The following is a 27631-nucleotide window of genomic DNA, read 5'->3' as shown; positions in this document are numbered from 1 at the left end:
AGTTTATTTTCGTTGTGCTGAGTTTTTACAGTCAGTTACAATAACTCGTACTGCGTACTAGCTAGCATGAGTTTCTATACAGCTGGGTGGGTGCTATGTTACTGATAATGAACTTTATTTAATTCATAAGGTTAGTTAGTAGAGTTGCCAACCGTCCCGTAAAAAGACGGAATCATCCCGCATTCAGAGAAATTATTACGCATTTCGTGTTGAGCTGAGAGGGGACGCAGTTTGTCCCGGACTTCAGCTAGAATGAAAAAGACACAAAGGTGGAGTTATTCTGTGTCTTTGCTGCACAGCTGCCTCTTCTCTCATTCTCTCCCCTCTCTCTCCTGTTGCTACTTCAACCATGAAACTGAACAATGATCGGCTTTTCTCTTTTGTTTGCGCCAGAAAGAGGAAACCGGCGGATGTCGCACTAAACAACAGCAGCACGTTTAAGCTTGATCAGCTGTTGTTAGAATTTATTTAATATTAATTTCTAGTATCAGCTGTTTTTTGTCCCAGTCCAGCCCTGGGCTCTACACGCAGTGAATTAATCTGAGAAGTTGCATCAAAAAATAAATGGCCGCGCCAGCGGTGCACATCACAAATCAGCTCGCATACACACATTAGTTGTGCCTCTTCTTAATGACGGTATCTTAACTAACAACCCCAACTACCAGATTCAACTTGTAATTGGCTAAAAATAACTTAGCCTACTGGTAAGAGGGACGTTGTTAGCTTTCCACATTCCAACACTTCAAAAGCTTCAGGAGCTCTCCGCTCAGCACAGCATCAGCACCACGGAGATACACGGATACATCCGTAGACTCGAGACACAATGCAATTTTGGGACTTTCAGGCATATGGACCAATGTTTTATTTTCTGATCAAACCAGAAATCTTTAATGAGCAGCTGGATTTGTCTCGCATTAACTGGCTGAGTTAATGCCAGTTAATGCAAAATCGAAGCAGCTGGAATCCACAGCTGTGCGTGTTCATGGAGCTGCATTTTCACCTGCTGGACATCACTACCTGACTAGTTTAACTGTCTTCAGAACATTGCAGAGGCCTTATTGACAGTATTTGGCTCTACATATCTGTGTGAGCAGATTTTCTCTTACATGAGTCCTCAGGTGGGAGACCAGAGATCATATTAACATGTGTGTCTCTGTATTAACAGACATGCCATATTGGCCCAGTTTATTTTTCTTATCATTGTTGTGAGGAGACCATAAATAGCATTTGCATTTTCTGTTGTACAGTTCATTTGCTGTTATGAAGTTCTTGTTATGGATAAAAAGTGTCTTTCTTTTGTTTCAAAATAGCTGATAACTATTCGCTGATAGCTGCCAACATCTGCAAACAAATATAATTCTATAAATTGGTTCTATATAGTGTGTAACTGTTAGTATAGAGCGTTATTAAATTTATTGCTAATGCAATCATATGGCACATTGATCTCTGAGGAAATTTTAAATGGCACTCGCCATCAGAAAGGTTGCCGACCCCTGATCTATAGCAAGTTCACATTTATTCAGTGTTAATCCAGATGCCTTTATTTTTGTAATTATTGGAACTTTATTTTTATCTTTTAGAAATATTGTTTCATGTGCTAACTGACTTATGATAACATCCAATACATTTTGTGTCTTAATGTCATTACATTTTTTAAGGCTTTTTAAAGGCTTCCTCAGCTTCAAAACCGAATAATTTCTGCTTCATTAGGCATGGCAGAACAGAGGATTTCTAGCAATACGAAGAGAATATGTACACATGCGCAAGATTCTGAAACAGCAGCAGCTTTCCGGTTCAGCTGAGGGTGAAATATACCGACAAAACAAAAATGTACAACACAGTGGTAGAAGCCGATAGACATGTCCAGTAGAGGCTATGCTGTGAAGTTGTTAAAGAAATGGCCCTGGAGCAACTAAAGCAGCTGTGCTGGAGCAAGGTGGGCAGAGGACCAAGGAGCGGTGTGGTGAACAAGAAGCAAGACTCCAGCTACAAAGAAAAATTCAGAGCCTTCAAAAGGAAATCACCTACACTCTTGGGAAATTGACGTTTATGCACCCTGTTTTTGATACTTAAGACTATTATATTTGATTTATGGTGCATAATAAGCAATAAAGTAAGGTTTCTTGCAGGTACTTTCTACATTAAGGCCTTAGCCATCAAGGGCTTCCTTGGAGGTGAAGCAGGGTCTGCCCCGGAAGCCTCTACCTTGGAAGCTAGGACCTTTGATTTTTGTTTCTTTTTTGTTAACTTTTTCATATGTTCTATGTTAGTGTTTACAAGGGTGAGCAGGGAGTCCATTAAACTGTGTGTAACAACTACAAGGACTATAATTTAGATGAATAGCAGATTAATAAAACTGGTAACAATCAACATTAATGGCTTACATAGTCAAGTGAAAAGGTGGAAAGTTTAAAAGAGACAAAGCCCAAATTGTTTTAATGCAGGAAACACATCTAGGCGATAAAGATCAGGCAAAATTGAACAAGCTGAGTTTTAAACATATTCTTCCCACAGATCGGGGAGGCGAAGAGGGTTGGCAATCTTGTTATCTGGAGCTCTGAATTATCATATACCATATTATTACCATATATCACAGTATAAAGTCAAGGAAGGGAGATATATAATGATAACAGGTAAGATTGATGGCACTATGACCAGTCTCTTAAACATGTATACTATCGGTCAAAAGTTTTAGAACATCTCAATTTTTCCAGTTCTTTATTGCAATTCAAGTCATTTGAAATGAAATGTCATGTAGTTTTATATCATGAACCCATATGTTGACCCTGTTTTCATTTAACAGAGTTTGAAAAGCAGGCACTGCATTATGGAAAGAATCTCTTTGTAGAATTTCAGGTCGGTTTGGATGCGAGGCAGAATATAGTTGAAATTGTCCTTTTAACTGCACCAATTCACATTTGAAATTCATGAAGCCTTTAATGTCTTAAGAAATGAAAGCAAATCATATTTGTGTGGTTGACACTTATCTGTGGAAACCAGAGCTGTCTAACAGCATTTCTGTCCTACTAGTACTCAAATCAAACAATTCATTTAAAAAAACATGAAAAAAACTATGCAGGTGTTCTGAAGGTAAGTGGTGAACTGCCAGAGGTTAAAAAAGGTAAGGTTACCCAAAACTGAAAAATAATGTACTTTTCAGAATTATACAAAAAGGCCTTTTTTCAGAGAACACAAAATGGGTACAAAATTTAAAGGTCTTCTGCAGCAATGGAGGTTGATCAAGCCTTGAAAGCTGGTGCTACTAATTCCTACAGGTGTTCCAACTTTTCTAGATTACTTAAAACCCCCTCGGTCTGCATAGAAACAGTGTTGGAACACACTGTGGTACCATAGCCTTGTGAGCATCAGTTGAACAGTACTGCAGAAAGTAGTGTGTTACTACCAAAAGGCACTTAACAATGTTAGAGAGACAGACCATCATAACACTTAAAAATGTAGGTCCATCCTGCAGAGAAATTGCAAAGACAGTCATGGTGTCAGTGAGCACATTTTCCTTCACCATCAAAAGACACTAAAAAAAACTGGAGCAAGCTCTGAAAGGAAGACGTCTGGCAGCCCCAAAGCTACAACTGAATCAGAGGACAAGTTTCTGAGAGTTTGTGTGATACACAGCTCATAGGACAACAGCTTCAAGCACAGCTTATTAGTTGTCATATCAGGGCTCTAGAGTGCAACCAATTTGGTCGCAAATGCGACCTAATTTCTCAATGGTGCGACTAAAAAAAATCCTAGGTCGTGGGAGTGCGACCAGCCATTCAAGTGAAAAAAAAAGAAAGAAAGTCTCCGCCAAAAGCTGACAACATTATGCCCATATCGTGGCCTAAATCAATCATGAACGCGCCGCTAAAGCGCTGCAGCACCAACTCCGTGCTGCTGCTGTTCAATCGATTTGTGTGTCACGCGGATCTCTGCACAGACGCGCAGAAAGAGGAAATGATATAGGGAATTCCCACAATAATCCAATAGCGCACGCCGACACCTGCACATTTCGCCAATGTGCTAATGTTCCGCCAAAAAAATCCTAGGTCACACCAGTGTGACCAGAGTAAAAAGAAAGTCTCTGGGGCTGTTTTGCTGGATCCGGGGTCGGTGACTTGTACAAAGTGAGAGGCGCCCTGAAACAAAACCGCTACCACAGGCTTCTGTACAGTGGCGGTCCTAGCCTGTTTGGCGCCCCGGGCGAACACTCCCTCTGTGCCCTAACCCTCTCTCACAGCCCAGGGTTCAAATCATGAATACATAATGGGCTTGGATTTACAACATTATGAATGAAATGTGCTCTATTTGGAAGCAGCCGGCCCCCCTCTCCCCTTTTGATGGGTTGTGTGTGAGACTTTAAATCATCAAACTGTAAATTATACATTTTAAATTGTTATTGATCCCTTTACCCCGAGTCCTAAAGTGTGTATTTATTTTCTTACTCTTCTTATATTTATTGTTTGTTTACTTGCACTGCTGTAACTGGAGCTTCGTCGTCTCGTCTCTCTATATACTGGACTGTATGTAGCAGAGATGACAATAAAGTTTACTTTGACTTCAGCAGCGAGCAGGCGCACCGAGGGCTCTCGCGCTCACTTTTCGCATATAGAATTTCGAAAAAACATCGGTGCAAATTATAAGTCTGTATCATAATATCTGGTGTTTTTGTGTTTGTTGGTTTGTTTTAATTTTGTTTTATTTTGCAAGTTGGTTATTAGATGCTGCTCCAGCCAGCCAGAGAATCCCCCGCCGCCCTCTCCTCCCTGTGCCGCAAGCAGCAGGCGCACCTCGCAAACGGAGGGCGCCCTTACTCCCAGCAAATGGGCGATAGAAAACCGATCGGTGCCTACGCCATTCCTGATATGCGCTGGCTGATGTCGGGGCAGCATGAGTACGAGTAATTTTTTTTTTTTCCCCGATGCCGTGATACCGCCCTGGGCAACCGCTCGTGTTGCCCGTATCAAAAACCGCTACTGCTTCTGTAGCCCCATCCAATACTCTCTGGTATGCACCTAGTTGGTCAAGAGTTCATTCTACAGCAAGATAATGACCCAAAACATAAGTCCAGGCTATGTCAGAGCTACCTCAGGAAAAAAGAACAGGATGGTAAGTGCTACATCCGACTTGTAGAAACATTTGTATCATTAACTAAACCTGGAGTGCACAATAAAATTATTTCCAGATTGAAAACAGCATCCTGTGGTATAAAAATGACAGGACTGCTTCTGTTAAAGTGAAGTGGGAAAAATTAGGCAATCTGACAATTACGGAGGAGTTTTGGGACCACATATGTAAAACTGCCTGTTTCTATTTAAAAACATATTAATAACCTATTAAAGCAAACTTAAACTGGCAATTTAAAGTGATCCACACTCACTATTGCCCTAATTAACTTAATTTCCTCTAAATTTTCATCATAATACATAAAAATATTCTGTGTACTTTTTTTTCTCTTGTTTTTCATTTTTACTGCCATGGAAACAGAGTGAATGCCAGTAGGAGGCAGATTGCTACCTACTGGGAGTCTGCACTTTCAATGTTATCCCTTGATAAAGGCAAAGAAGTGAGGCATCGCCTGCTAACTTTAGCCACCATTTCCCTGCTTTTTGGGTTCTCTCGTAGATCTGTATGTCCTCGTAGATATGCTTGCATAAACCAATGGATTATAACATCCATCTATCCAACCATCCATCCATTTTCTTCCGCTTATCCAGGGCCAGGTCGCGGCGGCAGTAGCCCAAGCAGAGAAGCCCAGACCTCCCTCTCCCCAGCCACCTCTTCCAGCTTGTCCGGGGGAACACCAAGGCATTCCCAGGCCAGCCAAGAGATATAATCTCTCCAGCGTGTCCTGGGTCTGCCCCGGGGCCTCCTCCCAGTGGGACATGCCTGGAAAACCTCACCCAAGAGCAATGTTCCCAAGGGCTGTTCAATATAACGATATATATCGGATAATGATATAAAAACATCTATTGTTTCATTTTACGCTATCGTTGTTTCGTGGTGTCACAAAATAAACTGTTTACGGCAATATTTTTTCATCGTTTTGATGGTCACTGTAGTGGCTATATTAATTTCTTAAGTTCTCTCTTTCTCTTATATTTACCATAGCCACACTATGGACGGACAAGCGCCTGTTTTTATGCGTTGTCATTAGCAACAACGATGGTAAAACCATCGCGTGTCTGCTTGTTTATTTTCCACATAAACCTTTCACAATAAAGCTCAAGATCCTGTTGAGACTTTTCAAAATAAACTGAATCACGTGAAAGAGTATGCAGAGTATTTACAGATGAGAAGCAAAAAAGACGCCAGGTGCTAAAAAAATAAACCATTAGACTCAAACGTTAGAACACGCTTTTCCCCACAGCACACCGTGTAATAAATACTCACAAAGAAAACAGCGGCTGTTACAACTTATGTCTAAAAATGTATCGTTTCATGCATCGGTTAAAACACTCGACTCCAGGCACACGACACCCTGGAAACACTTCACGCAAGTCGAGCTGCCCGAGATTCACAGAATTTACAGAAAATGTTAACATTTTTGTGATTTATATCGTTATCGGGACGGTAGATGTCTTATATCGGGATATGAGATTTTGGTCATATCAAACAGCCCTAATGTTCCCTCTAATTTTTCATGTGTCTGAGCGAACACACAAATTCCCTGAGCGGTCCCTTGGACCACTGTGAGCAACAGCAGATGTGTGCACTGTGGTCACACCAGCATCTAATCCATCCAAGTTACATGTTTATTAAAATAATCAAATTACAGCATTTACATTTATGTCAGACTGCTTTTAATTAACTGCTTTAGCCCACTTACAATGAAAATGTAAAACAATCTTGTTCATGACCTGTAGTTTCGGAAGTAAAAATAACTTGAACTCCAATTTTGAAAACACAACTTTCTTTTTCTTTCTTTCTTTCTTTCTTTTTTAAATAAAGCTCTGACTTGTATTATGAGTATGGTAAATGGTAAATGGACTTGTTCTTATATAGCGCTTTTCTACTCTGTCTGAGCACTCAAAGCGCTTTATACAACTAATTCATTCACCCAATCACACCCATTCACACAAGCACTTTTTATCTGACCTAAGTGCTAAGTAATCTACCATTCATACACATTCACACTCCGATGGATGCATCGGAGAGCAATGCGGGGTTAGTATCTTGCCCAAGGATATTTGGCATGCAGACTGGAGCAGCCTGGGATCAAACCACCGACCTTCTGGTTAGTGGCTGACCTGCTCTGCCACCTGAGCTACAGCCACCCCAAGAGTATGAGTCTGTGGTCTGGGAGAGAGTCCTGTAACTCTCTGTCTAACTCTCTGTCTACAGTATATAATGACCAATGCTGGGCAATTAATTATATAGTTACTTTTCCAAAAAAGTAACTGAGTTATGCAAACAACAAGTTTTTTTTGCAGCTGTTTACCTAAAAATGCAGCCAGGGCGTTTTTTTAAAATAAACATTTCACACTATTTACAGAACAATCAATCAGGTGTTCTGCATCAAATTTGATGCCACACAAATTATTTGTGCCACTCCAAAAAATAATTTCTGTCCACTATGACATAAAGTAGAACAACAGCCTGATACCTGCAGGCCTGACAACAGCAGATGTATCACTGCTGTAACTCCTGTAACATTCAGCAGTCGCCTCATTGTTCTGACACACACAACAAAACTATTGACTACACTACACACTAACTACACAAGATTTGTGCTAAACGTCGCAAATCTCTCACATCTCAAAACACCGCCATCACTCCTAAAACTTCCCCCTTCCTAAACAACTAAATGCCATGTTGCCATATCATTTTTTGATTGGTTGACATGGTACATTTTTCCACCAATAGGAAAAGGTGGGGTAAGTTACCATAGTTATAAGCAGTAGTAGTATAAGTATTGATTAATAGTAGACACAATATAAGGAGTAGTTATAGAAACCAAGGTTGCACAGAAGTAAGGTTGTCTTGAAATAAGCTGACCACTATTATTGCAAATATGGATAGGAACCTGAATGTGGTTAGTTACATATATATATGTTATGATATTTTAGATGATATTTATCGTATTCGCCCCAAAATTAGGCCGTTGAAAGGTGTGGTCTACTCAAAATACAGCTATCCACGCCCAGTGAATTTTGTAGTGATTTATTTCTAAAGATAGATACTAAATATTCCAGTGAGTTCCAATATGCTTTTTTGGGCAGAAAAAGAAAAGGATGACTTCATTATTTAACTTTAGACAGAAATCATAATGGTGCCTTTTTTTCCTTTTTGGGGGGGAATAGGACAGTCTGTATTTGTGAAATTTGCTGAAGGAGAAGCTGGATCCTTAGATGGTAAGAGATCAGTCAATAATGAAGGCAGTGCAGGACGGTGGTGTTGCCCTCACCACAACTGGACAAGCGAGATAACTAGTAGGATTTTGTACCGTTCCAGTTCATTCCAGACTTCCTAATGCTTGTTTTAATCAGTTATCATTACCATGGTATTAAATTCCTACTCATAACACAGAAACTGCCACAGGTATGTACTGGTAGTCACTAGTTTAAGTTTGTTTTAAAAGGTTACTAACATGGTTATTAATATGTTATTAAACAGGCAGGTTTGCATCGTGAAGCTATTTCCTGCTTATTACACAGAAACCTCCATAGTTGTTTCCAGGTAATAATTACATACTGTTTAAGTTAGCTTTAACAGGTTATTAATATGTTATTAAATAAAAACAGGCAGTTTTGCATTTTGCAGCTCTGTTTCCTGTTTATTAAACAGAAACTACCACAGGCAATTGAGTGGTAATAACTTATTAATTACCACATTATTACATTCTTGTTTCGGCCTTGTTACCCTGCTATTACCACTTCATTACAGAGCTGTGTTTCCACATTATTACCCCTTGTTTTTGGGCCCGTAGTATCCAATAAATAAATATCAGTGCATTACTTGAATATTAGGTCGTATTATTTGTTTGTTTGTTTGTTAATTTATTTCGAACATGTAAACAATATACAGGTACATTTAGTAAAGAAAATAAGAGAGAGAAAAAATACTATACAAAATATGGTCAATACATTTCAATATTGTTTCTGTTCTGATTCATTTACATTTCGAAAGGGAGTGGGAAGAAGTACACACTTATTTAATTCCATCCTTTTGCCATAAGTTATCGGTAAATATTTAGTCACCTTCCTTACCGATATAATCTGTAATAAAAATAGTGAAGAGATTTCTGATATAATATTATACTATATTATACTATTATACTAATATTATTAGATTCTGATATAATACTACAATATCACATCCTGAAATTTTCTAAATAGAGACATTCACTTAATTTTAACATTTTGCCTTTCTTTGTAGTTGAAGAAAATCATATCTTTATAACTCTTTTTGAACTGTTTTATGTTTGGACATCGCTTCAATTCCATATTCAAAGTGTTCCACAGTTTCACACAGAAACACAAAAGCTTTTTCTTGTAGTGCGTACCTTCCCTGTTTTGAAGTTACAAAAACCCCTTAAATTATAACTTCTTAAAAAAAAAAACCCACTCTGAATATTACCTGGCAGTTCGTTGTTGTTTGCTTTGAATAGAATTTGTGCTGTTTGGAATTTCATTAGATCAGCAATTTTCAATATTTCAGACTGCAAAAAATAGTGAGTTTGTTCACTATTTATGCATATTCATACATATGTATGAATATGTCTTACGTGAGCTCTCCAGTTAAGTTTTTCATCTATTATTACCCCCAGAAATTTATTTTCACTGGATTTTCACCATTTATTTGAATCTTAGCATTTGTATTTAAAATACTATTTCCAAATAACATAATTTTAGTTTAATTCAAATTTAATGATTACTTTGGTAATTACGTGGAAATAAATTTAATTACCATATTATTACATTCTTATTTACTTGTAATTGTGATTACAGGCTAGAAACCCTGTCCCTTTTGCAGTCAAGTCAAGTCCATAGTGCTGTTTCTATGACAGGAGGAATTGCAACAAAAAATAACATTTAATTAACCTGATCTTTCAGTTTCATCTGTATTGTTTTGTCTTTTCACATAGAACAGATGCAAAAAAGCACTATTTGACCTGTTTGTGAGGTCCTCTGAGAATATGTGCACGAGCGCCTTCACATGCCGTCCTCATCGCCTCCATAGAAGGTGTCCCCAACAGGTCAGTGATTAAATCCAGCTACACAAAAGCACACACATCACAGTATACTGAGACACAACAGTTTGTTGCATGACTGTTTTTCTTTTAAGGAGGAGGTTTTCATCTAATCCTGGTGGTGACTGGTAATGATTCTGTTTTTAACATTTTAACACAAAAAATGGGAAAAAAGGACACACTGTTACTTTTATGTATCAAAATCTTTCCAGACAAAAAATTTCTCATGCCTTGCCTTTCTCATGCCTACCTGCTGAATAGGACTTTGGGCTTGGAAGAGGATGCGTCGCCCTAGCAACTCAGCAAAGATGCAGCCTACAGACCAGATATCAATTGAGTTGGAGTAGTGGCGGCTCCCCATGAGGATTTCTGGAGCTCGGTAGTACTGTGTCACCACTTCCTGAGTCATGTGTCTTGATTCATCCGACTCCTCCACTCGAGCCAGGCCAAAATCACAGATCTGAAAGACAGAGACATTCAGAGATTGCTGCAGCTCTTTTTAATCTTCTGATTTATTTTTATTCATCTTTCTTCTGAAACCCATCAATCTTGCCAAGATTTCTTGTCTCCTCTCTGCCTCCCTCACCCACTGTGCTCCAGCATGTACAGTCATGGCCAAAAGATTTGAGAATGACACAAATAATGGTTTTCAGAAAGTTTGCTGCTTCAGTTTTTATGAAGCAAAGTCCTTCTTTGCCACGAAAATGAACTTAATTGCCCGAAACCCATTTCAACTGCATTGCATCGCTGCCACAAAAGGACCCACTGAGATCATTTCAATAATCTTCTTGTTAACTCAAGTAAGAAAGTTGATGAGCACAAGGCTGGAAATCATTATGATCATTATGTCATGCTGGTTCAGTTAGAACAGCAGACTGGATGTGTTAAAAGGAGTGTGATGCTTGAAATCATTGTCCTTCCTCTTAACCATGGTTACCTGCAAAGAAACGTGCAGCCATCATTATGTTACATAAAAAGGGCTTCACATGCAAGGACGTTGTTGCTATTAAGATTGCACTTAAATCAACCATTTATTGGATCATCAAGAACTTCAAGGAAATATGTTCAATTGTTGTGAAGAAGGCTTCAGGGCGCCAGCAAGCACAGGGATTGTCTCCTAAAGATGATTTAACCACAGAATCAGAGTGCCACCAGTGCAGAGCTTGCTCAGGAATGGCAGCAGGCAGGTGTGAGTGCATCTGCACGCACAATGAGGTGAAGACTTTTGGAAGATGGCTAGGTGTCAAGAAGAGCAGTAAAGAAGCCACTTCTCTAAAAAAAAAACAAAAAAACCCATCAGGGACAGACTGATATTCTGCAAAAAGTACAGCAAGTGGACTGCTGAGGACTGGGGTAAAGTCGTTTTCTTTGACAAAGCCTCTTTCCAATTGTTTGGGGCATCAAGAAGAAGGATTGTCCGTAGAAGAAAAGGTGAGTGCTACCATCAGTCTTGTCTCATGCCAACAGTGAAGCACGCATTCATCTGTGGGGCTGCTTCTCATCCAAGGGAGTGGGCTCACTCACAATTTTGCCAAAAAACACAGCCATGAATAAAGAATGGTACCAAAACATCCTCCAACAGCAACTTCTTCCAACCATCCAAGAACAATTTGGTGGAGAACAATGCCTTTTCCAGCCTGATGGAGCACCGTGCCATAAGGCCAAAGTGATAACTAAGTGGCTTGGAGAACAAAATATTGAAATGTTGGGTCCATGGCCAGGAAACTCCACAGACCTCAATCCAATTGAGAGCTTGTGGTCAATCCTCAAGAGTCAGGTGGACAAACAAAAACCCACTTATTATGACAAACTCCAAGCATTGATTATGAAAGAATGAGTTGGCATCAGTCAGGATTTGGCCCAGAAGTTGGTTGATAGCATACAAAGGTGAATTGCAGAAGTCTGGAAAAGAAGAGCTAACACTGCAAATATTGACTCTTTGTACAAAGTTGATGTAATTGTCAATAAAAGCCTTTGAAACTTATGAAGTGTTTGTAATTATACTTAAGTACATCACAGATACAACTGACACAAAGATCTAAAAACACTGAAGCAGCAAACTTTGTGAAAACAAATATTTGTGTCATTCTCAAAACTTTTGGCCATGACTGTAGTAGAGTTTCACTGATGTTTTCTTTCTCATGCATAAACATATACTTTCATAGTCTATGTGTGTATATTAATGGTTAACGTTTCTTATTTGGTCCCAAATAAACAATGACAGAAGATTACTTTTGAGGTTTGCAATCATACTTTTTTCTACCCTGAAAAGCACATGCAGTTTCTTCAAATACTCTCAATTAACTTGTATCTTTGTAAACTGAATTGACAGTGAATAAACTCTAACATGTTAGAAACCCCTAACTAAGTTCCACTCTAAATAATTAACGATGACTGAGTGAAGATGGTGGACAGGACCTTTGCCATACACATTTTAATTCACTGGTAGCGATAGATGTGAGAAATGAAATAGAAACATGGAAACTTTGGAAAAAGTACACTAGGTTGAAGCCAGGAATAACACATCTCTTATTCGAAGAGATGTCTTCTGGCGAAGAAACGTGTATCTGGCAACTCAGTGCCAGGAACTGTAAACCAACAAAATTAGTAAGTGGGACAGAGAAAATCTAAACTTCCCAGTGCCAGAAACGGGAACCCAAAAACGTTAAAAAAAAGAAAGACAGAGAAAAAAGAGTCACTGCCATTTGACGGACAGAGGAAAATGAATCTGGCATCTTGCTGCAAGTATAAATGGAGAAAAGAAGAGCGAATGAGGAAGAAAAGAAATGATGGTGCTGGCAACTTTTGCCTTTTGCAGTTAGAGCTGGAAAGGTTTTCACTGCTCACAAATCAAAGCCCTAATCTTAAACTTTTTAAACAACCTCTGGAGACTGCAATGACTTGCAGCGAGTTAGCATTCCTGAAAAATGTTTTGATGCATGCTCAATCAACCAGGTAAGTAAATCCCAAAAGGTTGATTCTGTTCATCTGGACGTAGCATTTGGGAGAAGTAACTTCTTCAGTCTCAGCTGACTGCAGGTTTCCCCAAATTTATAGACAGTACCTTTGCACAATGACTGAAACTAGCCCACTGATGAGCAATGGGCTGTGAGGTCAGTTCCTTGATCATTGATTTGCAAATTGTCATGATGGGGATTGGCTGCAATTACAGCATTGTAAGATGGTGAAAGATGTACCCTTAGGCTCCCTCCTTGATTCAAAGATCGTCTTTCCTTTTTCATGTAAATGGCCTCCTTGACTCCCCACTCAAACCAGCGTTCCTCCCTGTCCAGGATGTGTACATCCTCATCACTGAAAGAGTGTCCACTGGCCTGTAGGTGTAAACAGACTGCCGAGTCCTCGCCTGATGAGTTACTTCTTCTGTGTTGTGCCATCCGCTTCGCCAGAGGTTGTTTGGTTTCCCCCGATATACATCATGGCAAACCTCCTGGCACTTCACAGCAGCTGAGACTTAAGAAGTCTCAGCTGACTACAGGTAAGTGACGAAACGTTTCTCCCACTGAAAACGCTACATCCAGATGAACAGAATCAACCTTTTAGGATTCCTACAAAGTCACTTCAGGAAGAGTGAAGATAAAGGAGAAAAAATGAAACAGAGAATGTTTGGGTAGCAGATAGAACTGTCCAACTTAATGGACTGCATGTAATTTTGATACCTTAAGTTTCTGTTCTCCTAGTGGTGAACAGGAACAGGAACTTAAGGTGGCATCTCTGAGGCAACCGGGTCATGGTCTTTGATAAAACCAGGGTTTTGTATAATAGGTCATTGTGAAGAAGATCTGTTGGAGCTTGAATTAAACTATCCTTATTTGAGGTAGACAAGGTTGTCTATGAAGAGACAACTGAAAAAGAATAGAATATGAGGAGGCAGCATTACTGCCTCACAGCAAGAAGGTGCTGCGTTTGAACTCATGATCTTTATGGTGTCTGCTTCTCTCCGGGTACTCTGGCTTCTTCCCAAAGTCTAGATACTTGCTGTAAGTGGGCTGGAAGATCCTGTGGTTCTTGCATCAGGAAAGAACTGTATGATCCAAGTGCTACTTTGTTTTTCCCTCTGGTCTGTTCTTTTAGGCATCAACTGGGGCGATCGTGGCTCAAGAGTTGGGAATTCGCCTTGTAATCGGAAGGTTGCCGGCTCGAGCCCTGGCTTGGACAGTCTCGGTCGTTGTGTCCTTGGGCAAGACACTTCACCCGTTGCCTACTGGTGGTGGTCAGAGGGCCCGGTGGCGCCAGTGTTCGGCAGCCTCGCCTCTGTCAGTGCGCCCCAGGTCGGCTGTGGCTACAATGTAGCTTGCCATCACCAGTGTGTGAATGTGTGGATGAATGGATGTGTAAAGCACTTTGGGGTCCTTAGGGACTAGTAAAGCGCTATACAAATACAGGCCATTTACCATTTTATTTTTACCATCAACTGTGATCTGTTTTTTTCATTTTTTTTTTCATTCCTCTACAAACATCATCATCTATACTGTCAATAAATATTCATAGTTTTTATTTCTTTATCTGTCACATGCCTGTCGTACAACTCACATAAAGAATCCTTGCCATAGAGATAGGGTTAGGATTAATGCTTGCCTGTCCCACACACCTTGAGCACACAGTTGCTGTTGACTAGGAGGTTGCCAGGTTTGATGTCTCGATGTAGAATTCCAGCAGAGTGAAGGTACTTAAGTCCTGGTGATGGTGGAGTAGAAACAGACAAATTCATGAATCATGATATCACTTGTGCAAACAGGCTGAGCTACATGTTCTTACACAGAAATTCACAGGTATCTGCTCATTTACAAATAAGGATGTTTGATATTTAAAAAAAAATTATACAGTGTTAAAATACTCAAAATTGTTACAACAGTTTCATGTAAAAAAATCAATCAATTCCTACTGGCTGCCTCAGAATCAGCTGGGTTTTTCCCCTTAAATTAGTTTACTATATTTAAACCTAGCAAAAGTTTTCTTTAGTTTAATAGAAAACAAGAATACTGTAATCATACATACAGTATATTTTAATGTATAATTATCTTTCAGCCATGTTGGCCTGCCATCTTGAATATAGTGGTTGAGATGGATTTTGTTATTCCATCATGTTTTATGTGGCTAAAGACTGACCACACGTGTATCATGCCAAGAGCCAAAGAGAAAAGAAATTGTAAGCATTCACGTGCATGGAGGCAAATTTTAACTTGTGCCTACACCTTCAGATTCAAGACATGAAGGATCATACCTATGTTTTATCATCTGAGAAGGTGTCCCCTTAACCGTAGAAGCACACACACACACACAGTTGACTTTCCTATTTTTGTGGGGAGTTTAAAACTCTTCTTAAAACATATTTATTTGCTTAAGCCTTTGGTGCTTTTTAAAAGGTTGAATCTATTTTTTTCCTATTTTTCCAATTCTCTATTTTTAACTCTATGTTTAATATTATTTTCTGTTTATGCTTCTTGTATATGTACACTTTGTGAAGCCTGGCTTTATTTTAAAGTGCTTTATAAATAAAGGTGCTATGATATGGTATGTGTCAGGGGTGTCCAACTCCAGGCTTCAAGGGCCGGTGTCCTACAGGTTTTAGATATCACCCTGGGCCAACACAAATGAAACAAAGGATTAGTTCATTACATCTTGAGAACTTCAAGACACGCTGAAGAGGTAATTTAGCCATTTAAATCAGCTGTGTTGGATCGAGGACACATCTAAAACCTGCGGGACACTGGCCCTTGCTTAAAGCAAAGAAGAAAGTGCAAGCAGAAAGTATCAAAGCACTCACACAAATTTATACTCCAATGCATGCATCGGAGAGCAACCTGGGGTTATCCAGCTAATTAGGTTGCTTTTGAAGGTGACATTGCAATGTTTATCCAATTGAACTGAGGTCTGCAAATGTGAAAAGAGTTAAGGCACTGATATGGTGATAAGGCACTGCATGAATGACATTATAATTGCGAGATGAGCTAATAGTTGAAAGTTTGAACCTAGATTTGCCTTAGTCAGTGGCAAAGGCATGCTCATCATCCTCTCGAACATTATCACTGTGAAAGAGCGAAAGCAATGCTGACTTTGTTCTGAGTATGTTAATTAGATAAGTATAATTCAACTGATATGATTTTTTGATGATTATTATCATTATTATTATTATTCTCATTATTGTCATTATTATTAGATTCTGCTTATACTTGCCTCCTGTTAAATTGGATTTAAAAATATATCCTGCATTCAAAAAAGTCTAAAATGTGGACATTGCCTTTTTAATCATTTACAGTTCCACAAAGGTAAAAATACAAATGTACCCATGATATGGTCCAATCGAAATTTTTGATGTATAATTATTTTTGGAACACCTGACTGTGGGGGAACAGTGACTTAACTTCTGAATCCAGATTTGAGGACTGAGGTGAGTAAGAGTTTTGGGGGACTCACTTCAGTCCTGAAGGATAGTTTTGGAGTGAGCAGGAGTAGACTGGGAACTGTTGCTTGTGGGTGATATTCTGGGCGTGAAGTTTGAAATTTCAAGGCTATAGTGAGAGGCTGAACTCGCTGTACAACTGAATAGAGTGAAGCAAACAGTTCAGAAGAATAGATACGACAGATCGAAGGACAGTGAGAATGATTCTCTGAAAGTTCCTAGGTATGAAGAGCAGTCACTGAAATTGGGCTGTAAAGTTCTTAGCTGGATGAACCGTGGGACAAGATGCCATGGTGATACATGCTGAAAGGGCAAGTATGATTCTGTGTTATCTTGTGAGGGGGTTTCCTTGTTTGTGGGAATTTACACAAAAGTCAGACCAAAATGACCTATAGTGCGGGACGGCATATACAGAAACAGAACTGGAAAGTATGAAGTATTGTTTTCAGTTCAGTTAAATTCATTTTTTTAGTATAACACCAAAACACAACAACAGTTGCCTCAAGGCACTTTAATTAAGTTAAGTTAAATACCCTACAATAATACAAAGAAAACAGAGAAATCCCCAACAATGACTCCCTATAAGCAAGAACTTTGGTGACAGTGGGAAGGAAAAAACCACTTTTAACAGGAAGAAACCTCCAGCAGAAGCAGGCTCAGGGAGGAGCTGCCATCTGCTGAAGCCACCCTAAACCCTAACCAGTTGGGGGTGAGCGGATGAAGACAGGACAAAGACATGACGTGGAAGAGAGCCAGATATTAATAATAACTAATGATTAAATGCAAAGAGCTATAAACACACAGTGAGTAAAAAAGGTGACTGAAGAAGAAACACTCAGTGGATTATGGAAATCCCCCAGCTGCCTACACCTATTGCAGCATAATTAAGGGAAGACTCAGGGTTACCTGTTCCAGCCCCTAACTACATGATTTAGCAAAAAGGAAAGTTTTAAGCCTAATCTTATTAGTAGAGAGGGTGCCTGTCTTCTGAATCCAAACTGGAAGCTGGTTCCACAGAAGAGGGGCCTGAAAACTGAAGGCTCTGGCTCCCGTTGTACTTTTAAATACTCTAGGAACCACAAGTAAGGCCGCAGTTGGAGAGTGAAGTGCTCTAATAGGTACCATATGGTATAGGGTTGTTAAGATAAGATGTGGCCTGACTGTTTAAGACCCTGTATGTGAGGAACAGGATTTTAAATTAGATTTCGGATTTAACAGGGAGCCAATGAAGAGATGCCAATATACGAGAGATATGCTCTCTCTTTCTAGTCCCTGTCAGTACTCTTGCTGCAGCATTTTGGATTAATTTAAGGCAGGGATTTTTTAGGACATCCTAATAATAATGAATTACAGTAGTCAAGCCTAGAAGTAATAAATGAATGAATAAGCCTTTCCACACCACTCTATGATATGATGTTTCTAATTTTAAAGATATTGCGCAAATGGAAGAAAGCAGTCCTACATATCTGCTGAATCTGCGCATTGAGGAGCATATCCTGGTCAAAAATGACTCCAAGATTCCTGACAGTGTTACTGGAGGACATTGTAACGCCATCCAGAGTAAGCATCATAATACAGCCTAAGGGAAACAGAATTGGTCCTAGCACAGAACCCTGTAGAACTCCATAATTAACCTGAGTGTGTGAAGAGAACTCTTCATTTACATAAACAAATTTGAGTCTATTAGATAGATATGATTCAAAGCACTGCACTGTAGCATCTTTAATATCTATAGCATGCTCTATTACGCTGTAATAAAATACTGTTGTAAACAGTATCAAACACTGAGGTCTAGCAGAACAAGCACAGAGATAAGTCCACTGTCAGAGGCCATAAAAGATCATTTATAACCTTCACAAAACCTTTCTATACTTTGATGAGCTTTACAACTTGATTGAAACTCTACTAATTAGCCATTGGTCTGCAGAATATCAATTATCTGTTTTACCACTACTCTTTCAAGAATTTCTGAGATAAAAAGAAGGTTGGAGCCAAGACAGCTTTGTTAAGTAATGGTTAACCACTGCCAGCGTTAAGGCCTGTGGTATATAGCTGATTAAAAGAGATAGGTTGATCATATTTAAGATTTAAACATTGATTAATGGTAGGACCTCTGTGACTTTTTTGAGCAGTCTTGTAAGAATGAGGTGTAAAATACACCTTTATGGTTTGGAGGAAATAATTGCTGAAGTTAAAGATTGAATTGAAATATTAATTGGAGAAAAAGAGTCTAAATAAATATCAAAGCAGTTGTATGTCTGTAAAATGGTTATGAGTAATTTTTTTAATGGTTAAAATTTTATTTGTGAAGAAGTTATGAAGTCATTACTAGTTAATGTTAAAGGAATGTTTGGCTCAAATATGGCCAGATTTTGAGAAATGAGAGCTGTTCCATCCAAAGTGGGATGAATGTCTTCTCTCCTAATAAAACTAGGTTTCCCCTAAAATGTTATCCAATTATCTATAAAGCCTACGTCTTTTTTGGACACCTCTCAGGCAGCCGTCAGTTTAAGACGAAACATGTGCTAAACATGTAATTCCAATTGGGGAGGGAACCACAAAAAATTAATAGTTCGACATTGTTTTGCAAAGTTACACACGGACTCAATATTAATTTTAGTGAGCTCCGATTGATGTAACTGGGTGCTATTGTCGACATGAAGTATAATTTTATGGAATTTACATTTACCCTTAGCCTGGACGCTGGAAGACAGTTGGGTGTGTCATTGAGTGGGGAACAACAATTAGACACATGAATGGGTGATGTCACCCAGAAAACCCGTTTTCCCAGCTGCTTGGAATAATCTGCCGGGGGAGAGCTAACGGGGCCTACACTACCTTCGGCTGAACCGACTACAGGGCCCTGGCTAGCTATTTGTTTTTCAAGGTTGTGAAGCCGGGTCTCCAATTCAGTGATCCTGGCCTCCAGAGCTGCAAAAAGGTTATATTTATTACAAGGATCGTTATTACCAAAGGAGACCGAATAGTAACTAAACATCTGACACAATGAGAAGGAAAGTGTAGGAGGGACAGGTGAAGAGGCCATGCTGCTAACAAGTCCACTGCAAGCTAAGCTAAGCTAAGCAATCCTTAAAGACATAGTGAGTGAATACTGTGAAAACAATTAGAGAATGAATCAAAAGAGTGATATACACAAAAATACCACTGTGCACTGGAACAGGAACAAGAAGTGATACTCTACCAGAGAAAGAGCCAACACCAAGTGTGAGCGCCACCCAAAGGATGGTGATTATTGTTCTGAAAAACTTGCTAAAGTTTTAAGAGAAATATAACAATGTGGGATAGATGTTTATTTGTTTTTTAATTCATTATAGCATATGAAAAATCTTTATATTACCTATATTTTATAATTGCCAGCCAGGATTCCTTCTGATATTGATAATATCAGTGCTCAACATTGCTTACAGAAAAATCATTAAGACAAAGCAACATCTTGGCTTTAGATTGTGACACTTGGACTGGGTGTTAAATAAACAAAATTGCAAAAATACTGAAAGCTTTCAGGCTCCTAGTAGATTGACCTATGTTATAAATGTGAAAAGGCTTCTTAAGCTATCAAATTCACAAGTTTTGTCATCTGAGATTCAAACTCATCTGCGACTTTTTGGAGATGTACCTATGGTATCAATTTCAAAATGCTAGGCGATGTCTTTTTTGAGTTATGTCAAAACTATTTAAAAAGTAAAAGATGCAATTATTTGCAACTTGGAAACACATTTTATTCACAATAGAACAGCAAATATTTAAAAAGACATACATGCACAATTTTATGAAAATATTACCAAATTTTGAATTTGATGGCAGCAACTTCCATCAAAAGCTGCAACAGTAAGGAACAAAAAGCTGGAAAAGCATCTGATACTAAAAAAAATAGCTTGAGGAAAATTTTACAATTAATTAGGTCAACTAGCAACTGATTAGTAACATGAAAGGCTAGCAGAGTTTCTTAGAAGTAAAGAAATATGTGCTTAAGGGACATGGCTAAACACCGATACTGGATGCTTTTTGGAATTATTTTTGGAGAATATGCACACCGCATCCTCCAGACTAAAGAGGGAAGAGGCTGACCGGCTTTTAACACACAGAAGAAGAAACAAATCACTCCTCAGTTCACAGTCTACATCTCTGATGGCATTAGTGCCTATGAGATGGGAAGCATCTAAAAACCTGAAAGATATACAGGTTTTAAAGCAACATATAATTGTGGTCAAAAGTGTACATGTGGACTGGTCCTTCTATAGTACTTTTGTACTTTATGTGAGCACTCAAAACTTTTTTATATGCTTAAGTGGAGTTTTTTTTTTTAAATCTAACATTCACACTCTGGTGGATGCATCAAAGGGTAAGTTTGCATCTTGCCCAAGGATATTTGGCACGCAGATTGGACCAGCCAGGGATCAAACCAACAACCTTCCAAGTAGTAGATGACTTGCTCCATCTCCTGAGCCACATAAACTCATTTTGATGACTCCAGTGAACTGTTTATTTTAAAGGGTGGAATGTGTACATAGCAAACATTTTTACTTGACTTGGGGTGGGGTGTGAATTGATCTGTTTTTTTTTTTTTCTCTAATCCACACAAAGTCAAAAGCAATTTTATACACATATATACGCGCGCACACACAGTTAGGTCCATATATTTGGACACTGACACAAACTTTGTTTTTTAACCAGTTTATTGAAACATATTTCAAATATAGGTATATAATAGAGATGGACATAATGTGTAACCTCTGAGCTTTCATTTGAGGGCATCCATATTGAAATTGGATGATTTTTGGATGATTTGCTGTGAACAGACAACATGTGGTCAAATGAACTCTCCATGCATTTGAAACAAGCCGTCCCTTAAGGTGCAAAGAGGAAAGAAAAAAAAACATTAAAAAATTGCTACAATATTACGAGTGACAAAATCTACAGATTGGTACATCCTGAAAACCAAAGAAAGCACTGGTGAACTCAGCAAGCAAAAAGTATCGGACGTCCACGGAAGACAACAGTGATGGATGACCGCAGAATCATTTCCATGGTGAAGAGAAACCCCTTCACAACAGCCAAAAAAGTGAACAACACTAAAGGAGATAGGAGTATCCAAGTCTACTGTAAAGAGAAGACTGCATGAAAGTAAATGCAGAGGGTTCACCTCCAAGGTGCAAGCTGTTAGCCTCAAGAATAGAAAGGTTAGATTGGACTTTGCTATAAACAACACCCAAAATAAAAAAGCTAAAAGTAGCCAGACAAAACCTGCCAAAAGTTTTAGAACACCCCAATTTTTCTATTTTTTTTATTGAAAATTATGCGGCTTAATGTGTCATTGCACTCTGAAATAAAAGCATAGTACAAATAAGCAGTTGGAGTCAAAAAAAGAATGAATTTATAGACCAAAATGTGTTCTAAACTTTTGACTCATCTAATTAGCCACCTTTGGGGGCTGCAAAATGCTATGGTAGCCGTTTTGTTTCAGGGTGCCTCTCACTCTGTACAGGTGACCGACCCTGGATTCAGCAAAACAGCGCCAGATCATCACACCTTCCCCCTCCATGTTTGACAGTTGATGCTACACACTGTGGAACCATCCTTTTGCCTACTCAATGATGTGCAAAGATCGTGCATTTAAAGTTTTGATTCATCAATACCTTCTTTCATTCTTCAGTAATCCAATGGCGGTGTTTCATGGCCCAGGCAAGCCTCTTTGTCTTATTCTGACATCTTAGCAACAGCTTTCTTGCCTCAACTCGTCCTGTCAAACCTGCAGCTCGAAGTCTTCTCTTCATGGTTGAAACTGAGACTTGTTTTCTACGACCACTATTAAGCTGTGCTTGAAGCTGTTGTCCTATGAGCCACCAGTCATGCAAGCTGTTAACTCTCAGAAACTTGTCCTGTGATTCAGTTGCGGCTTTGGGGCTGCCAGACCTCTTCCTGTCAGAATTGCCCCAGTTTTCAAGTGCCTTTTGAAGGAAACTGTACTTACTGACGCCTTGACTTTCTGTGCACTTTCTGTGTAGGAAAGACCTACATTTTTAACTGTTATGATGGTCTGTCTCTCTTCCATTGTTAATTGAGGGGGGAAAAAGGCCCCGTGTGAACCAGTGATGCTATGTAAAACCTAATAACTGGTTGGGCCACCCTTAGTAGTAACAACCGCAATCAGGCATTTATGATAAGTGGCAATGAGTCTTTTACAGTGCTGTGGAGAAATTTTGGCCCGCTCATCTTTGCAGAATTGTTGTAACTGAGCCACACTGGAGGGTATTCAAGCATGAAGTTCCTTTTTAAGGTCATTCCTCAGCATTTCAATCAGATTCAGGTCAAGACTTTGACTAGGCCGCTCTTCATTTTGTTTTTCTTAAGCTATTCGGCGGTGAACTTGCTGATGCTGATGCTGATTATTGTCCCACTGCATAACCCAAGTCCACTTCAGCCTGAGGTCATGAATAGATAGCTGGACATTCTCCTTCAGTTTGTTTTGGTACACAGCAGAATTCATGGATTATTTACTGCAGCAGGTTTTCCAGGTGCTAAGGCAGCAAAACAGCCCCAGGCCATTATACTATGACCAACACATTTTACTGTTGCTATGAAGTTCTTTTTCTAAAATGCTGTGTTTTTTTATTACAGATGTAATGGGACTCAAACGTTCCAAAATGTTCAACTTTTACTTTGTCAGTCCACAGAGTAATTTCCCAAAAGTCCTGGGGATCAATAAGAGGTTTTTGGCAAATAAAAGACGAGCATTTGTGTTGTTTTTGGGCAGCAGTGGTTTTCTCCTTGCCCAGTCTTTTTTTTTCTGAATCATAAACTCTGACCTTAGTTGAGACATGTAAAGCCTGCGTTTTCTTTTATTGTTGTTCAATAAAAAAACCGCAGTTGTTGTGGCCTGGACCTCGTCAATGTGCTCTTGGACTAATTTTGGTAGGCCAGTCACTCCTGGGAAACTTTGCCACCGTTCCAAGTTTTCTCCATTTGGTATAATGGCTCTCACTACGGTATACTGGAGTCCCATAGCATTAGAAATGGCTTTGTAACCCTTTCCAGACGTCAGTAACTTTGTACCTCAGGTGTTTCGTTAGATCATGGCACAATGTGTTACTTTTTGAAATGTTTTAGCCTTCTTCACTTTGTCAGACACGTTCTATGTAAGTGATTTCTTCATTCTTCATTCAATCAGACCTGAGTGTGCTTTGTGAAGCTGAGCTTAGCTTTCCAAAACGTGGTGTGGTGGGGGTGTGGTCTTTGGCCTGCTGCAGAGAAGGGATGATGCAGTGAGCTCACAGGGCGGCACGGAGGCGGGGAGGGAACAGGTGCACAGGACTGTTTAATGAGGGAGACCTGTCTTATGCCTTTCGCAGTGAGAAGAAGAGGACACACACACTGGGAGCGACGGAATGACAGCGTCTGAGGCTGGTGCCAGAAACCGCAGGAGAAGAGACATTGTTTTGAATAAAGCACAATTATAAGCACAACCCAGAAGTGTCTGTATGTGGGTCCTGTGTCACAGTAGTTAATAACAGTTATTTAATGATTTAACAAGAGGGGCAATTATTTAAAAAAAAAACAAAAAAAACATGACCAAGTAGGTTTGAATAACTTTTCTGCCTTAATCAATGAAATCATTTAAAAACCTGCATTTTGTATTACCCTGGGTTATGTTTGTCTAATATTAACATTTGTTTGATGATCTGAAACATGTAAAAGTGTGACAAATATGCAAAACCCTAGGAAATCAGGAAGGGGGCAAACACTTTTTCACCAACTGTACATATATATTCGTATATGTACGTGTGCCTCCACTCCTTTTTATAGTGGTGCCATACCAAACCAGGCATGGTAGAGCCAAAGTCTCTGCAGCCAACCCAGCTGCTGGCACAGTTGTTGTCGGAGGCAGCCGAGACACTTGCGTCAGTATGCTTGCTAAGAGGTGGTACAGGTGTTCTATATTGCTAACCCTCAAACACTTTTCCCCGGTCCAGAATGGATAGTGCCGCTACAACTAAAATATAACAGAGTCAAAGTCGGGATTAGCTCTCGCCTAACGCATCCCTTAACTGGGAAGACAGATTGGCCAGGGTTTAATACTCTGTTGGGGCAGTGTGTGGAGATACGTTCACCACTGATAGGGGTGTGTAGTGTCTGCGCTCAGTGGTGACGCTAGGCGTACGTCGCCGACTCTGGGGAGGATGAGACAGCGGGGGCTTCTCAGGAGGCCCCACTGGCTCCAATAGTTCACTCCAAGAGAGATTTTCTACTAGAGCAATATTGTGATGACACTCTGGTCAGCCATTGACCAAATGATGAAAACTGTCAAGAACATGACCCTGACATAACACTGATCTACTTGCATTTTGTGTTTATTAGAGACTAAAGTGAGTCGTGACACTCACACAGAAGAAGAACACACCCAGTTGCTGGTGTCAAAAAGCCAACTCAGAACTCCAAGGTGGGGCATATGAGATATGGAAAAACTGAGGTGAATAGTGCTCCGATTTTATTGGCCAGGGGGGACGTGTGCCGATGGTGTGTCCTGCCCTGAGTGTCAGCTGGTGAACCAGCTGGCCATTTCAAAAGCACTGTTGCATAGTTTTTTGGATTCACAAAATCTTGAATGGTGAATTCTTTTTGAAACTGAAATTTCTGGTTGGCACCCTTTCACCTCTTACAGTGCCACCACTGCTGACCCACACACACTGAAGCATGCTGAATTGGTTCATTTCCTGTTTTTACCCTGTCTGTCAACTGTTTGCTACCATCATCACCGTCATCTCCTACCAGCATACTTACAGTTACAAAAGGATATCTGCCAACTGAAGCAGGAACTTATGAAGGATGAGCTTCACAGATTTCATCTGTGGCCACCACACAAGCAAAGCACTGGCTTCTCTATGGATCTCCTGCTGTGCCAACATCGACACGTGCAACTCCACCCAGTGCTCTGTCTCGGGAGCTCACTGTGATGCCACATTCCCCTGGTCTGGTTCTGCCACCACTGGAGGACAGCCAGTCATCTCAGCCAATCTCCTGGCTCTGGCTGATGAAATGTAGCATGTCCTTGGGGCAAAGCCAAAGTCTGAAGTCTGCTTCACACACTGCAAGTCACAGTTGTGGTTCCTGGTAAAGGAACCACGACTGCGCACAGACACCTAGATGTCTCCCTCTTCTAGAATTCAGGCATCAGCGTTTTTCACTGCCAGGTGCTGCTGATGCTGCTCCTGCTGCCCCCACAGCTGCATCTCAGAGCCCACATGTGGTCATGCCCCCAAGCTACCCATCACCACCTCCTCAAGGCCGTGTCTACCTAAAGTGATCGTTGTTGGCACCTTTATGGTTCAACACTTGGCGACCATATCTTTTGCTATCCTAAGAGCCGGTATGAAGGATATTACTCTGACCTCTCTTCAGCCGTTGAAACTCACCACAGCGTCTCTTCAATGTCGCCACTAATGACTTGAAACAACGTCAGTCAGAGACCCTCAAACAAGACTTTATGCACCTTGTGGAAAGTCTGCAGAACACCAGAAAGCAATCCATTAACTGTGGTCCGCTGCTGCCCCCCTGTTATGGTGACGTAAAGTTCAACAGTCTGGGTCAGCTACACATTGAACTTTTTAAACAAGATCACCTTCATCCAGAACCACTGAGGTTCAAGTACTGAATTAATCCTTCACTCATGTAGGACCCCTAAAGCATGAGGGAAAATCTCGCTATCTGCGACTCCATCACTAGAACTGATATTTTCTTGCCATCACTACTAAACAAGCTTTTCACTACTAAACTGCATAACCACTATTATACTGCTACTTCACCTGTTTTCTCAGTTCTAAAGTATTCATCTTTACCAATTCCATTGATTATAACGCATAAGTTAAAAAAAAAAAAAAAGTCTTTGCCAGTATTTGTACAACCAGACTCAGTAATCTAATTACTATGCGCTGTAAGCCTCTTCCTCTTAAGCCTGTCTCTCCTGCAATTATTACCCCCTTTAACAGTACATCCTTATCTAACAAATCATTCCTACAATTTTGTCATTCCTTAAAAAAATTAGACATTTTCAAACCAGGCAACTGTTGCCTGTTACCCCTCAAAACTTTGTCCACCAAGTACAACTTGAATCCCCTGAGGTGCTCAGGCTGTGGTGGGGGGAATAGCACCATTTAGATAATTATAAGAATTATCTATATTGTGTGCAGTTTAATCCTGGTTATTTTAATTCCTTTAAATTACTATCTTATAAAATTCGATGTGAATATCCAGGTTGCTATATTGTAATTTATCGACCTCCAAATCCTGCAATAATTTCTTGAATTAATGAATTCCCTAATCTCCTCTCATCTGTTACTGTTAATTTAGATAAAATCAATTTGGTGGGCGACTTTAATTTACATATTGATGATCCCTCTAACTGCACTGTGACAGAATTTCTTAACATTGCAAAGGCATTTAATTAATTAATGTTCATATTTTGATTAATGACTTTCTTTCATTTTTGATCTACTGCAGAACATTTTTAAGGTTATCTGCTATAAAAGTCGCCTTCATGTTTTTCTGTGTTTTATCCTCAGTTACTTTGACACAAAGGCATCTGCTGTGATGCTCACACTTTTGATAAAGTCTTGCAAGTGTCAGCTTTCTTTTTATAGATATAAAAATATGGAAATGTACTGATATGTGATCAAAATTATAATATTTCTGACTGAGGAAAAATTTCCCAGATTAAAATCGAATCAAACCGAATCGTGGATCGAATCGATTCGGGACCTTGTGAATCTGAATCGAATCGATTCTAGAAATCAGTGATGTTATCCAGCCCTACTGATCACAAGCATGTAATCTTAGACACAGTTCTGCATCTAGTGTTGTCTTCCCAGAGAAAAACTGCTCATATTCGGAAGATGCAACTGCTATCATCATCACCCATCCATCCATCCATCCATCTTCTTCCACTTTATCCGGGGCCGGGTCGCGGGGGCAGCAGCCTAAGCAGAAAAGCCCAGACCTCCCTCTCC

The 27631-nt window shown here is 39.7% G+C and overlaps 1 protein-coding gene across 1 annotated transcript in view; it reads right to left on the bottom strand.

Moving 5' to 3' along the window:
* nlk2 (nemo-like kinase, type 2) overlaps positions 1-27631 on the bottom strand; it is a 52091-nt gene that overhangs the window by 3705 nt on the left and 20755 nt on the right. Inside the window, exons 5-7 of the mRNA XM_085130767.1 lie at positions 14799-14884; positions 10440-10649; positions 10112-10213 (exon numbers count right to left, since the gene is read on the bottom strand). Of these exons, the coding sequence (XP_084986893.1) occupies positions 10112-10213; positions 10440-10649; positions 14799-14884 (398 nt within the window). The remainder of the gene's footprint in view (positions 1-10111; positions 10214-10439; positions 10650-14798; positions 14885-27631) is intronic.

This window comes from Neolamprologus multifasciatus, chromosome 14 (assembly GCF_963576455.1).
Source record: "Neolamprologus multifasciatus chromosome 14, fNeoMul1.2, whole genome shotgun sequence".
Taxonomy (NCBI): Eukaryota; Metazoa; Chordata; class Actinopteri; order Cichliformes; family Cichlidae; genus Neolamprologus; species Neolamprologus multifasciatus.
This window is presented reverse-complemented; position numbering and strand designations above follow the sequence as displayed.